The 16,352-nt window shown below is 42.1% G+C and overlaps 1 protein-coding gene across 2 annotated transcripts in view; it reads right to left on the bottom strand.

Moving 5' to 3' along the window:
- prrc1 (proline-rich coiled-coil 1) overlaps positions 1 to 16,352 on the bottom strand; it is a 28,419-nt gene that overhangs the window by 4,681 nt on the left and 7,386 nt on the right. For both annotated transcript variants that reach the window (XM_067983503.1, XM_067983504.1), the window contains 3 exons: positions 7,593 to 7,756; positions 3,656 to 3,759; positions 1,277 to 1,379 (listed from right to left, as the gene is read on the bottom strand). In XM_067983503.1, coding sequence (XP_067839604.1) covers positions 1,277 to 1,379; positions 3,656 to 3,759; positions 7,593 to 7,756 — 371 coding nt within the window. The remainder of the gene's footprint in view (positions 1 to 1,276; positions 1,380 to 3,655; positions 3,760 to 7,592; positions 7,757 to 16,352) is intronic.

The raw sequence follows: 16,352 nt of genomic DNA, 5'->3' as shown, positions 1-16,352 counted from the left end.
TGATACACAATGCATCACAATTGTGTGGGACAGGCTGTATGGACCAGAGAGTCTTTTCCTGTCCGTCATCATTCGTATGCAAGAGGAAAGTACTTTTAAGTGTATTTTTCTCTCCATTACCACTCTAGACAGATCCTTCTCTCCACTCTTTCCAACAATTCAATCCTGTCCAAGGACAGTCAGTCAAAACCAGGCAAGTTATTATGGGGACCTCACTTCCTTTTCTTCAGATTTCAGACCAGTGATAAACTATTTTCACCCCATTCTATCACCATGGCCTTGAAGTTACACTGGGGGACAATAAATATGAACACTCATAGCATTAGTTTGAAATTCTTCTCACTGCTACTTTAGCAGAGGTAATAAATACATGGGAAATGAGTTAATGCCTGCTCTAGCTTAGCGGAGAGAGAAATTTCAGACGAGTACAAACATATGAAAAGACAGACAGGGAAAGACCAGCTGGGATACTGAGCCCCTCCCAAATTAGAAAACAACCACCAAAAGATGGCTTGTAACTAGGCTGCAATGGCGCTTAGACGGTTTACACACAATCATAGAATTACATTGCACTTACAGCACAGAAACAAACCACAGCCCAACTGGTCTATGCTGGTGTTAATGCTTCACATGAGCCTCCTCCCACCCTCCTTCATCTCACCCTATCAGCATATCCTTCTATTCCTTTCTCCCTCATGTACTTATCCAGCTTTCCCTTAAATGCATCTATGCTATTCGCCTCAACTACTCCATGTGGTAGCGAGTTCTCACCACTCTCGAGGTAAATAAGTTTCTCCTGAGTTCCCTATTGGATTTATTAGTGACTATCTTATCTGAATATATAGACAAACATAATTCATCTGAAGAGATCCTTTCGGCCAGATCACCAGACCAGGTCTGCTTCTTTCACATAGGACACAAGTCACCTAAAGTACTCTACAAAAAAAGCCCCACACTTACTTGAAAAAAAATACAAACTCTTACTTAAATATTTACAAGAGACATTATGGACATAAATTTAACACAAATTACCTAGGCTTTAAAATACTGCATGCCCATCAGAACATATATATTAGTAATTACATTTGTAAAAATATCAAAAATTACACATAAATCTATCATATCTATGCTCGTTTGATACAGAAGTTGAGTGACCACTTTAATTAGTTGAACTATTCCATTACTCATTGCAGAGGTCAAAGTGAGGCATTTCAAACTGAACTACAATCAGATTTTAGAAACCATCAGTGACAAGTATTAAAGGACACAAACTGACCTGCTGCACGTATTCTAAAGGCAGCGGTGTTGCCTGTGTGAAATTTTCCAAACGAATACCATGAGCTGGATCTTCAAGAATCAGACAACCTATGTCAAACCACCTGGAAGATAACATTTATAAATAGAGGCGGGAATAACCACATGGCATAACTCCAGAACACATGTAAAAAGAATGCACATGTACAAAGCAAACAGAATTTTGAGCTGTGTTGCTAAATCAGTATTGTTTAATTTGTTTTATTTATTTCTTAGGTTCTAAATGTTACTCTTACTGGCAAACTTTCAGATGGTGAAAATTTCACAGTGGCAGTTCAAACTAACTTCACAAAATTATTTGAGGGACATAATTGGCTGGTTTCTACTATTTGCCAGTTCAGGATTGGTAAAGAAAAAAATTAACCAATTAATAACTCAAGTAACCAATCGAGTCAAACTACTTCCGATTCATTCGCATTTAGTCGTTCAAATATGCAACTGGCAACGTGGCAGATAAGTGCGATTAAGTTTTGGCCTATTGACACGACACCCTGAATTGTGATACTTTTGAAACACATGACAACAAACGTGTACTAAACCAAAGAATTTTAATTTTATAATTAATTGAGTCCTGCAATATAGAGAAAGAAATTGTATCTAACTGGGGTCCAACACCACATCTAGGTAGTGAGCCCCACATCTGAAAGCTGAAACCAAAGGTCTAATTTTACAAAATCACACTCCCCGTGAAGGGCTTACTTGACGGGAGCGTGCATCGGGAAATCACAAGTACACACCCCACAATTTCCCCATATGCAAGGGTGCTCACTGGGATTTTGCAAAATCAGCCCTCAAACATAAGCTCGATTTGGTTCAGTCGCAGAGTAGAGTTATAACGGCTTTTGCAAAAGGAACTACATTATAAAGTTGCCTTCTTAAAGCATAAGAAAATATAATTTAAAAGCACTTGTTGATTTGAACGCTTGTAGGACAACAGGAGTACTTTAGTTATATTTTATAGCCAATGAATCTGAATTGCAATAAAATGCTTTGTCCCACAAGTGACTTTTCTTGCCAATGAGTTAATTCTGATTTACACATCTTTATGCCATGTAAATATAAATTCTCATTTGTTCGGCATTATATTTTGAGCCTTTTTCTTTCTCAAATATTGATCAGACCATCTTGCTGTGGATCATTTTCATTACTTTCAGCTTTCTTTTCCCCCAATTTCCTCTTTCCCCCTCATCAGTTTTAACCCAGACTTCGTCCCTCAATTCTACCATGGTAAATTTCTAACTGCACACTTCTGGAATTACTGCAACAGCATTCTGCAGTCAGAAAACAGGCTATATGCTTGTGCATGGGCAGAGTGGGCAATCCAAAACTAATCTCACTCCCCTCATGGCACTGCATATTCCTCTGCTTCAAATATTTATTCAAATAGAGAAATCAAACAATTCCAAGTGGGGCACAAAAGAGCTTGCATTTATACAGCACCTTTTACAAACTCAGGATGGCCCAAAGTGCCCCACAGAAAATGAAGTACCTTTGAAGTTTAGTCACTGTTTTAATTATAGGGGCAGGAACATAAAGTGGCAAATAGCCCGAGAACTGAACCCATAGCCCTTTAATGGAGTTAACACTAACTACCAGAATTATTTTCTTCTAACAGCACTAAGATCTTGCAATTGGCTAGAAAGAGCTTGTACAAAAAGTCACCCAATTAGTACCATCTCAAAATAAGATATATTTCAGTGTAAAGATTTAGACATACATGTCCACTTCATAACTTTATTTGAATATTTTCTAATGAAGCATATTTGTAAGATGGAAAATTATTAATTTTTAAAAATATTACCTCATCAAAAAAGACAATGGAACAATTAGAGTTCACTAAGCCCTGATTGTGTCAGCTTCATATTTGAATACAAAACTTAGCACAGGAATAGGCCATTCAGCCCCTCAAGCCTGTTCCACCATTCAATTAGATCATGGCTGATCTGTATCTTAACTCCATCTACCCACCTTCAAGTCTGCCATTTCCTTATTGTCCATTATAGTCTCACTTGCATGTGCCTTTAATGGGCCCACATTCCCCTTTAACACACACACAAAATATTTATAAAAACTTTTGCTGTTAGTTTTGATATCCCTTGCAAGTTTTGTTTTCATATTCCTGTTTTGCATCTCATTACTTTTCTTTGTATCCTTTTGTTGCTTTTTACAGCTCTTCTAGTTTGCAGAATTTCCACATTTCCTTGCATTTGTTGCAAGCTTTTTGTTTTAGCTGGATACCATCTCTTAGCTCATTTATTGACCACGGGTGCTTAACTACACAAGTAGAACTTTCCTGGTAAAATTTTGCTATGTAAATATTTAAGAGGGAGGTGCTGCTTACCTGTCAGGAAGCAATTCTGCAATGAAGTTCTCAACAGAAACAGTCACTTGTTTCTCATGAATCATTCCTGATCTCCGTAGACTATCTATCCTTTCCTGCGCACCCTAGAAAAAAAATGAAATGACTGCACATTAAATGCAACTTAAAACTCTTCATCTTCATTTAATTTTTAAAAATTTGTTGGTTGGGGCTCTTTTCTCTAGAAAAGAAAAGATTGAGGGGTGACCTGATAGAGGTCATTAGAATTATGAAGGGATTTAATAGAGTAGACTTGGAAGCGATGTTTCCACTTGTGGAGGAGTCTAAAACTAGACAGAGAGTCATAAATATAAGATAGTCACTAACAAATCCAATAGGGAATTCAGGAGAAACTCTTTACCCAGAGAGTGGTGAGAATGTGGAACACTCTACCACAAGGAGTATCATAGTAGTTACAGCACAGGAGGTAGCCATTCAGGCCATTATGCCCATGCTGGTTCTTTGACAGAGCGATCCAATTAATCCCATTCCCCTGCTCTTTCCCCATAGCCCTATAATTTTTTTCCCCTTCAAGTATTTATTCAATTCCCTTTTGAAAGTTACTATTGAATCTGCTTCAACCACCCTTTCAGGCAGTGCATTCCAGATCATAACAACTCACTGCATAAAAAAATGTTTCCTTATGTCGCGTCTGGCTCTTTTGCCGATCACCTCAAATCTGTGTCCTCTGGTTACCAACCCTTCGGTCAATGGAAACAGTTTCTCCTCATTTACCCTGTCAAATTGTTCATGATTTTGAACACCTCTATCAAATCTCTCTTTAACCTTCTCTGTTCTAAGGAGAACAACCCCAGCTTCTCCCGTCTCTCCACATAACTGAAGTCCCTCATCCTTCGTACCACTCTAGTAAATCTCTTCTGCACCCTCTAAGGCCATGACATACTTCCTAAAGCATAGTGCCCAGAATTGAACACAATACTGTTCAAACAGCATAGAGGCATTTAAGGGGAAGCTAGATAAACACGAGGGAGAAAGGAATAGAATATGTTTATAGGGTGAGATGAAGCTCGTGTGGAGCATAAACACCAGCACGGACCAGTTGGGCCAAATGGCCTGTTGCTGTGTTGTAAATTCTATGTAATTCTATGTATTAGCCATTTGCATGGCACTTATAAACCCAGGAATACTGAATCAGAAGGCTTTCCACAGTCCACTTGGGATGTCACATCCTCCAAAGAAAAAGTTAAGAAGGTTGGTCAGACAGCACCTTTCCTTTCTGAATCCATGCTGGCTGCCATTTGCCAGGTTATCACAGGTAACCCTCAAGTTTAATCCTGATAATTTATTCCACTGTTTTACTTGAAATTGAATGAACAACAGTTGCTCCATTCAATCATTGTGATTAGACCATTATCCTTTTAATATATTATCTAGCTTGTAAGTTTAACACATATACATTCCAGTCTGCTTCCAAAATCTCCAACTCAAAACAGGGGGGAAAAAAACTGTTAAGGATAAATCTGAATACTTTCACTCCCTCCAAAGTGGCCCCAAGCTACATCAGGGAAGTTGATTTTAGCATTTCATATTAATTTGTACTGCTGAGGAAAGCTATACTTCACATTTTAATCATTCCAATGAGTTTTATTTAATGAGTTGAGAACCGTAACATTCAGCTACAAATCTCTATGCAGGAATGGGTCAATTCAAAAGTCATTTGAATGTGAACACCAAAATTCATTATTTATATTGCTAGTCAATTACCTATTGTGTTAGGCTAAGGGAGTCAAGACCGCATGTAGCCTTCTGGTGAAGTGGGGCTAGAGGGCAGGGGGTAACATAGCTATACATGGGATCTTGCTGTGCGCAAACTGGCTGCCGCATTTCCTACATTACAACAGTGACTACACTTTAAAAAGTATTTCATTGGCTGAAAAGCGCTTTGGGACGTCCCGAGGTAGTGAAAGGCGCTATATAAATGCAAGTCTTACATTCCTTTAACTGCACCAGGGCAGGCAGACTTAATTCTGTCACTATTCGTAGGTCATACATTGTCATTGTGAGGCAGCAATTTAAGAAGTAGAGTTCATTGGAGCACAGGAGTCTCTCTGCAGTACACGTTGAGAAGCTGGGAGATGCCAATCTGAGACACCGACTGGCAGGACGGTGTAAATTTATGGGACAAGTTTGCACATCAAGTAACAAGTGTCAGCATTGGCTCAGTCATAGCACTCCCACTTGAGTCAGAAGGCCATGTGTTCAAGCTCCACTCCAGAGACTTGGGCACATTATCTAGGCTGACCTTTCGAAAGCAATACTTTCAGATAAAATGTTAAACTGGTGCCCCATTTAAGTGGACGTGGAAAAGCCCATGACACAATTTGAAGAGGAGCAGGGCAGCTCTCCCAGTATCCTGGTCAACATTTATCCTTTAACCAACATCACTAAAAACAGAATCTTTGGTCATCTATCTTATTGCTGTTTGAGACCTTGCTGTGTGCAAATTGGCTCCTGCATTTGCCTACAAAACAACAATTACACTGTTTGGGGACATGGACAGGAAAAGTGTTAAAAGTACAACAGAAGTTGAACAAAGAATCTCACTCTTTTACTCTCCCTTCTGGAATGCAAGTTGGGCCTCTAGATAAAGATAAGCACCCACACTTGGTTATCTTGTCCAGCATGGACAGGCCCACACACGGTATGGTGCGAGACTTAATGAAGTGGGTCTGGTGACCTCGAAGGGGGAAGATAAGATGTAATGGGAATGGGAAGAGAAAGCATTATGAGAATAAGTCATCTCACCTAAGTCAACCAATAGTACAGCTTTATCCATGTACATCTTGTAATGTAGAAAGGCAGTTACATACCTTATAAGGACATTTAGATTAGAATCACAGAATGATACAGCACAGGAGGCCATTCAGCCCATCGTGCCTGTACCAGCTCTTTGGAAGAACTATCCAATTAGTCCCACTCTCCTGCTCTTTCCCAATAGCCCTGCAATTATTTCCCCCACAAGTATTTATCCAATTCCCTTTTGAAAGTTACTGTTGAATCTGCTTCCACCACCCTTTCAGGCAGCACGTTCAGATCATAACTCGCTGTGGGGAAAAAAAAAGTGTCATGTCACCTCTGGTTCTTTTGCTAATTACCTTAAATCTATGTCCTCTCGTCACCGACCCTTCTGCCAACTCATTTCTGAGCTGTAGCTCAGAAAAGTATAAAACGTGGCGAATTGGAACGAGACTTTGGATTTGAGCCGGCAAAGTTTGAGCTCAAGAGCTGAATACTCGATAGACCCCGTCTCCCCAAATCAGACTGGCTCGATTTGTAAGTATTTTAACTTATTTGGAGGATTCAACTTTGAATAAGTGAAACTTTGCTTGTGTGTGTATTCTTATTCTGTCATTGAATGAACTCATCTAAAGCTAGCTAGCAACACTTGAAAAAATACTTCATTGGTTGTGAAGTGTTTTGGGACATAGAGCATGTGAAAGGTGCCAGATAAATGCAAGTTCTTTCTTTTTTACACAGCTAATTTCCATTATAAATTTGGTCTCAGGAATTTATAATGGAAAAATTTGACAGGAGGTTATGTAGACTCAAGTTTTATTTTAATATATGTAAATTGTTCATTCTACACTATTCCATAGCATTGAATGCCACCCCACTGAAACAAGCCATTTGACACATCAAGAGAATGAGCTTTCTGCAATCAATTCTGGATCCATTTTTGTGATTCCAGCCTTTGGAGGCGAAGAAAGGGAAACTAAGCCCCAAATTTTTCCAAATATTTGTAATTTTTTTAAAAACTCATCCTATGTTCATAATGTTACCAGAATTTATTTTTCACTCATGAATTAAATTCAACCCATACAGCTATGTTCACCTAAAAAATAGTACTAATGAATTAAAAATCTCTGAAGATCAGCCTTCAATTGGAAAATAGACTCACCTTTAATCCAGCTGCGTATCCAACAGGCTGTGGGGCAATATTTGATTGGCCCGCTTCCCCAGTAACGGTGGCCAATCCAAACATTTCCTGGAAAGCATCCCGAATAGCTGTTACTTTGACTTCTTTATTGGAAGTAACCAAAATATCCAGATCACCACCCGATTCTGGAGGGAAGAGGGAGGGCAAGACAAGTAAGTTAAGGGAGGGTTTCTTATATCAGACACAGAAAGCTAAAGAAACTCACCAGGCGAAAGCCAATCACCTTAAACCCACAACACTAAGCAAAAAAAAACACTAAGCTAACGCAGGCTGCACCCATGTAACATCTGCAGAGTCAGCGCAAAGCAGTTTCACTTCGCACCATACTGAAGTTGTAGTATAAATCCAGGCAGGTCAGCCTCGACTCTGGGTTGAAGCTTCCTGCAGAAGGCAGTGTCATTCTGCTTCTCACTGATGCTGCAGCTGCACTATATTCATACATTACATAGAATTTACAGCACAGAACAAGGCCATGCGGCACAACAGGTCCATGCCAGTCTTTATTCTCCACACGAGCCTCCTCCTACCCTACTTCATCTCACCCTATCAGCATATCCTTCTATTCCTTTCTCCCTCATGTACTTATCGAGCTTCCCCTTAAATGCATCTATGTTAGTCACCTCAACCATTCCGTGTGGGAGCGAGTTCCAAATTCTCACCACTCTCTTGGTAAAGAAGTTTCTCCTGAATTCTTTATTGAATTTTATAAGTGACTATGGTATATTTACGGCCCCTAGTTTTGGACTCCCCCACAATTGGAAACATCTTCTCTACGTCCACCCTATCAAACCCCACTTCATAATTTTAAAGACCTCTATTATGTCACCTCTGAGCCTTCCCTTTTCCAGAGAAAAGAGCCTCAGCTGTTCAGTCGTCACTGATAGTTATAAAAGCAATGCACACTGCAAACACTAAAGAAACTGCTGCAGTCGAACATAACCCAGCGGTGGTAACGACTTAAGGTCCAACTTCAATATTGAGAATTCTAGTTGAAATCAATATTTAAATAAACACAGAAAATGTACAACAGTCAGCACCTGAAAAAGACAGGTGAATCATTCAGGTAATACCTGAAAGATTCCACTATGAACATTAACTGGTCTTTTATCTTTTAAATGCTGACAACTTGTTTTTAAATACACACATTGGAATATTACATTGCAACATAGTGAAAGAAGATTTCAGCACACTCCATCCTCTCCAAGAACAAACTTGCATTTATATGTCACCTTATCAAATCCTCAGGACATCCTAAAGCAATTCTTCTGAAGTGCAATCACTAATACGTGGGCAACTACTGCAGCTAATTTGCACACAATGACCAGTTAATCTGTTTCTGGTGGTGTCGATTGAGGAAGAAATGTCAGCAAGGACACAGAACTCCCAACTCTTCTTCAAAAATGACATGGGATCTTTTACAACCACCTGAACTACAGACGGCACTAAAGTTGCAGCCTAGTTTGACGTGCTCACGTTCTGGAGTGGGACTTCAACCCACAACCTTCACGTCTCAGAGGCGTGAGTGCTACCAACTGAGCCAAGCTGACACAAAGTTGAAGTTTTACAGTAATCTGATCATGTAATAGCAAGTACAATTCTTGGATGCCAAATATTTAACTGGCCAAGTAACTGCTGCTCATTGACCCAATGGCACTTTAAAAGTTCTTTCAGGTTAGAGCACCCCTTGGCACAGAAAGTCATTGCACTGCTCCATAAAGTTGTAAGCATGTTTGCCATTCTACGAATAGCAATTTTGAATATTGGTCGGGACCATTTGACATCAGGCTGCACCACACACCCTCTAGTAACTGAATTACATAGAAATTAAAATAAACAGGCTCTGCAGCCCAACCAGTTTGTGTTGGTGTGTATCCCCCACACAAGCAGCAGTGCAAACCCCATGTGCCTGCTCTGTTCCTATATCCCTTTATTCCTTTTAACATCTATCTAACCAATTCTTAAATGCCAACATGGTTTTTGCTTTAATCACTAACTCCAGCAGTGCATTTTATTGTGTAAAAGTTTCTTCTGTTCTCTGTCCTAAATCTCTAACATGTAATCATATAACTATGTCGCCTTGTTCTAAATCCCTCAATCACTGGAAATTATCTGTTTCTATATACTCTGTCCCATCCCATCATACTTTTAAGCGCCTTTATCAAATTATCCCGTAATCTCCTCTGTTCCAATGATAAAGAACCCAATTTTTCAAGTCTTTCCTTGTATTTGCTCATACTAGGCAGCATCCCAGTGAATCTGTGCTGTACACACTATTGCCTCAACATCCTTCCTACAACATGGAGCCCAAAACTACACACAGTGCTCCAAATAAGATCTTACAAGGCTTTATATAGATCCACCATTACATCCAATACCTCTTGCCGTAAGACCCAGTATTTCATTAACTTTCATGACAGCACTAACCACGAGGTGCTTCTTTTAATGTCTTGTAAGCTCCCAAATCCCTCTGCTCTTTCACACTCCCATCTTTCCAAAGTGTAATTATTACTTTAAAACATTTACCAGCTCACATTAACTGACACTGAACTTGATCTGCATTGTTTCTGCCCATTCCACCATCTTATCAATATTCTCCAGCTTCCTATGGTCCTTAGAATTATTTACCATGCCTCCTATTTTAGTATTCTCTGCAAATTTGGACACTGCTCCCTCTAGCCCTATACCCAAATGTTGATGTAGAGTGAACAGAGGCAGCCCCAGAGCAGAATCTTGTGGGACTGTGCCTCCTACTTCCAGCCAATCTGAGAAACTACCTGTAACTCCAACAGTTTCCTCCCCTTTAACCAGTTTTTAAATCTAATTTGTTACTTCTCCTCAATTCCATACCCCTTTATCTTCTCCAATAGCCTTTGTGGTACCTTATCAAAGGCTTTCTGATAAGTCCATGTACAACACATCCAGTGTATTTCCCAATCCACCACAGCTGTTATGTACTCAAAGAACTATCAGGTTTGTCAAACATAATGTTCCTTTCTGAAATTTACATTGGCTGCTCCTAGTTTTTTCTCTCCACCGAGATATTTAGTAATTTTATTCTTAAAAAATTCCAAAATGTTCCCTACCACTGATATTAAACTAACTAGGCTGTAATTACCAGGGATTAGTTGTCTCTCCCCTTTTTGAAAATAGGTACTGCGTTGGCCACTTTCCAGTCCTTCTGTATACATCCACACTCAATAGAATCCTAAAACATATTTTCTAGAGGCTCTGCCATTTCTTCCCCCATTTCCCTCAAACTGCATGCATCCAATTAGGTCCCAGCACTTTGTCCTAGGAATATAGGAACAGGCTATTCAGCCCCTCAAGCCTCTTCCACCATTCAATTAGACCATGGCGGATTGTGTCCTCCTGCAACTTAACTACATTTTCTGATGCTTTCCTTTTATTTATTATATATCACGGTTTCAACCATTTCAGAACTAGTTTCATCCCCAATATCCATGGTTACGAAGCAGTGTTGGCAGAGGCCTGGCAGCATCTTAATTAACCACCCTCAGCCTATAAACTGCATGATAGAGTGGGAGCAGAATCTTAAATCGTTTCAGACCGAGTATTACTTTCAGAAATTAATTTTCAAATAGTCCAACGCCACAAGTGGTAAAATTAATAAGCAGATAATCAACCTGTCCCTACATTACAACAGTGACGATGCTTCAAAAGTACTTCATTGGCTGCGAAGCCTTAGGGACATCCTGAGGTCACAAAAGACACTATATAAACGCAAGTTCTTTCTGTCAAGAGGCAACACTGAAATGCAAACGGTCAGATTGGTCAAACATAAGAAACTAACTTTTTTTTAAATAAAACATACACTGCTGACACATATTACTTCACCACCCTTATGAATGGCTTCACGCACATATTTTAGAGCAATTATTAGTGAGTCAGTCACAGAGAATCAGACTGATAAAGAACCTAGAGCGAAGTTAAAGACAATCACAAAATTAAGACCGTTCAATATAAATTAAGTTAGCAGTTCAAAGGGGATCACAGCACGAAAACTATATGACTACCTGGAATGAACTATACTACTGCCTATAACTCCTTCAAGATCTATTTTACAAATCAAATACAGTACTGTATAAAAACATAAGAAATAGGAGCAGTAGGCCAATCGGCCCCTCGAGCCTGCTCCGCCATTCAATAAGATCATGGCTGATCTGGTCCGAACCTCAAATCTAAAATCATGTCCAATTTCCTGCCCGCTCCCCGTAACCCCTAATTCCCTTTACTTCTAGGAAACTGTCTATTTCGGTTTTAAATTTATTTATGTACACAACCAGTAAGTGTTCGGTGTAAAGAAAGAATAACTTGCATATAGCGCCTTTCAAGACCTCAGGACGTCACAAAGCACTTTACAGCCAATGAAGTATTTTTGAAGGGTAGTCACTGTTGTAATGTAGGAACTCTGGCAGCCAATTTGCACTCTACCATGCAGTTTATAGGCTGAGGGTGGTTAATTAAGATGCTGCCAGGCCTCTGCCAACACTGCTTCGTAACCAAGGATATCGGGGATGAAACTAGTTCTGAAATGTGACAATGACCACAAAATCTGTTTTAGTGATATTGGTTGAGGGATAAATATGACCAGGACACTGGGGAGAACTCCCCTGCTTCCTCTTCGAAAAAGCACCATGAGATCTTTTACGTCCACCCAAGAGGGCACAGAGGGCCTCGATTTAACGTCTCATCCGAAAGACAGCACCCCCTCAGTACTGCCCTGGGAGTGTCAGCCTAGATTTTTGTGCTTAAGTCTCTGGAGTGGGACTTGAACCTACAACCTTCTGACTCAAAGTCAAGAGTGCTACCCACCGAGCCAAGGCTGATACATTTATGAAAATTATCAGTGTACAAGAACTTGCATTTATATAGTGCCTTTAACGTAGAAAAACCCAAAGCGCTTCAGAGGCGCACTAAGTCAAAGGAGGAGATATTAGGAGGAGTGACGGAGGTGTGTTTTAAGAAGGGTCTTCGAGAAGAGGGAGGCGGAGGGGTTTAGGAAAGGAATTCCAGAGCATGGGGCCTAGGAGGCTGAAAGTATGGTTATTAATAGTAGGTCAAATGGAGGATAGGAACTGACACAGTACTCTCTTGGGGGGGGGGGGGGGTGGAGAAAAGAGATGGGGAAGGGGGAAGAAAACATTCCTTTTCTGTGCTACCTGTCTTTGCTTCAAGTACAACACAAGGGTCCACAGCTGGGGTGGGAATTGATTTTTTAAAAATTAACAAAAAGTCAGTGGTCCATTGAAAGAGCAATCACCTTTGCAAGCACGAGGGGCCGGAATCAGAGGAACAGAGAGCTTCTTGGGAAGGGTGTGGGGGTTGTCACACTGGAGGAGATTACAGATAGGGAAGGGCGAGACCATTTTTTTTCTTAAACAATTCGTTCATGGGATGTGGGTGTGGCTGGCAAGGCCAGCATTTATTGCCCATCCCTAATTGCCCTTGAGAAGGTGGTGGTGAGCCGCCTTCTTGAACCGCTGCAGTCCATGTGGTGAAGGTTCTCTCACAGTGCTGTTAGGTAGGGAGCTCCAGGATTTTGACCCAGCGACACATTTTCAACTCGGTCTGGTGTGTGACTTGGAGGGGAACGTGCAGGTGGTGTTGTTCCCATGTGCCTGCTGTCCTTGTCCTTCTAGGTGGTAGAGGTCGTGGGTTTTGGAGGTGCTGTCGAAGAAGCCTTGGCGAGTTGCTGCAGTGAATCCTGTGGATGGTACAGACTGCAGCCACAGTGCGCCGGTGGTGGAGGATGGGGTGCCAATCAAGCGGGCTGCTTTGTCCTGGATGGTGTCGAGCTTCTTGTTGGAGCTGCACTCATCCAGGCAAGTGGAGAGTATTCCATCACACTCCTGACTTGTGCCTTGTAGATGGTGGAAAGGCTTTGGGGAATCAGGTGAGTCACTCGCTGCAGAATACCCAGCCTCTCACCTGCTCTTGTAGCCACAGTATTTATGTGGCTGGTCCAGTTACGTTTCTGGCCAATGGTGACCCCCCCAAGACGTTGATGGTGGGGGATTCGGCGATGGTAGTGCCGTTGAATGTCAAGGGGAGGTGATTAGATTCTCTCTTGTTGAAGATGGTCATTGCCTGGCACTTGTCTGACGCGAATATTACTTGCCACTTATCAGCTCAAGCCTGGATGTTGTCCAGGTCTTGCTGCATGTGGGCAAGGACTGCTTCATTATCTGAGGGGTTGCGAATGGAACCAAACACTGTGCAATCATCAGCGAACATCCCCATTTCTGACCTTATGATGGAGGGAAGGTCATTGATTAAGCAGCTTCAGATGGTTGGGCCTAGGACACTGCCCTGAGGAACTCCTGCAGCAACGTCCTGCGGTTGAGACGATTGGCCACCAACAACCAATACCATCTTCCTTTGTGCTAGGTATGACTCCAGCCACTGGAGAGTTTTCCCCCCATTACCACTGATTTCAATTTTGCTGGGGCTCCTTGGTGCCACACTCTGTCAAATGCTGCCTTGATGTCAAGGGCAGTTACTCTCACCTCATTTCTGAAATTCAGCTCTTTTGTCCATATTTGGACCAAGGCTGTAATGAGGGCTGGAGCCAAGTGGTCCTGGCAGAACCCAAACTGAGCATCAGTGAGCAGGTTATTGGTAAGTGCCGCTTGATAGCACTGTCAATGACACCTTCCATTACTTTGCTGATTATTGAGAGTAGACTAATGGGGCGGTAATTGGCTGGATTGGATTTGTCCTGCTTTTTGTGAACAGGACACACCTGGGCAATTTTCCACATTGTCGGGTAGATGCCAGTGTTGTAGCTGTACTGGAACAGTTTGGCTAGAGGCGCAGCTAGTTCTGGAGCACAAGTCTTCAGCACTGCAGCCGGGATGTTGTCGGAGCCCATAGCCTTTGTTGTATCCAGTGCACTCAGCCCTTTCTTGATATCACGTGGAGTGAATCGAATTGGCTGAAGACTGCCTTCTGTGATGGTGGGGATATCGGGAGGAGGCCGAGATGGATCATCTACTCGACACTTCTGGCTGAAGATGGTTGCAAACGCTTTAGCCTTGTCTCTTACACTAACGTGCTGGACTCTGCCACCATCGAGGATGGGGATGTTTACAGAGCCTCCTCCTCCCGTTAGTTGTTTAATTGTCCACCACCATTCACGACTGGATGTAGCAGGACTGCAGTGCTTTGATCTGATCCATTGGTTGTGGAATCGCTTAGCTGTCTATAGCATGTTGCTTCCGCTGTTTAGCATGCATGTAGTCCTGTATTGTAGCTTCACCCGGTTGGCACCTCATTTTTAGGTACGCCTGGTGCTGCTCTTGGCATGCTCTTCTACACTCCTCATTGAAGCAGGGTTGATCCCCTGGCTTGTTGGTAATGGTAGAGTGAGGAATTTGCTGGGCCATGAGGTTATAGATTGTGCTGGAATACAAAACTGCTGCTTCTGATGGCCCACAGCACCTTATGGAAGCCCAGTTTTGAGCTACTAGATCTGTTCTAAATCTATCCCATTTAGCACGGTGGTAGTGCCACACAACACGTTGGATGGTGTCCTCAGTGTGAAAATGGGACTTAGTCTCCGCGAGGACTGTGCAGTGGTCACTCCTACCAATACGGTCATGGACAGATGCATCTGCGACAGGTAGATTGGTGAGGACGAGGTCAACTAGGTTTTTCCCTCACCACCTGCTGCAGGCCCAGTCTGGCAGCTATGTCCGTCAGGACTCGGCCAGCTCAGTCAGTAGTGGTGTTACCGAGCCACTCTTGGCGATGGACATTGAAGTCCCCCACCCAGGGTACATTCTGTGCCCTTGCTACCCTCAGTGCTTCCTCCAAGTGATGTTCAACATGGAGGAGGACTGATTCATCAGCTGAGGGAGGACGGTAGGTGGTAATCAGCAGGAGGTTTCCTTGCCCATGTTTGACCTGGTGCCATGAGATTTCATGGGGTCCGGAGTCAATGTTGAGGACTCCCAGGGCCACACCCTCCTGACTGTATATCACTGTACCGCCACCTCTGGTGGGTCTGTCCTGCCGGTGGGACAGGACATACCCAGGGATGGTGATGGAAGATTCTGTGACGTTGGCTGAAAGGTATGATTCTGTGAGTATGGCTATGTCATGCTGTTGCTTGACTAGTCTGTGGGACAGCTCTCCCAATTTTGGCACAAGTCTCCAGATGTTAGTGAGGAGGACTTTGCAGGGTCGACTGGGCTTGTCGTGTCCGGTGCCTAGTGGTCCAATGCCGGATGGTCTATCCAGTTTTATTCTTATTCGGACTTTTCGTTGTGAGATTTTACAACTGAGTGGCTTGCTCGGCCATTTCAGAGGGCGATTACGAATCAACCACATTGCTGTGGGTCTGGAGTCACATATAGGCCAGACCAGGTAAGGACGGCAGGTTTCCTTCCCTAAAAGGACATTAGTGAACCAGATGGGTTTTTACAACAATCCGGTAGTTTCATGGCCACCATTACTGATACTGTATTTTTATTCCAGAATTTTATTTAATTAATTGAATTTAAATTCGCCAGCTGCCGTGGCAGGATTTGAACTCATGACTCTGGATTATTGGTCTAGACCACTGGCTTACTAGTCCAGTAACATAACCACAATACTCCTGTACCATGAAGGGGTTTAAACTCAAGGTATGAATTATAAATTTGAGGCGTTGGGGAACCCAGAGTAGGTTAGCGAGGAGAGGGACAATGAGTGAGTGAG

The sequence above is a fragment of the Heptranchias perlo genome, chromosome 4 (assembly GCF_035084215.1).
Source record: "Heptranchias perlo isolate sHepPer1 chromosome 4, sHepPer1.hap1, whole genome shotgun sequence".
NCBI lineage: Eukaryota > Metazoa > Chordata > Chondrichthyes > Hexanchiformes > Hexanchidae > Heptranchias > Heptranchias perlo.
The sequence above is the reverse complement of the archived record's forward strand: the minus strand, read 5'-3'. Positions and strand labels throughout refer to the sequence as shown.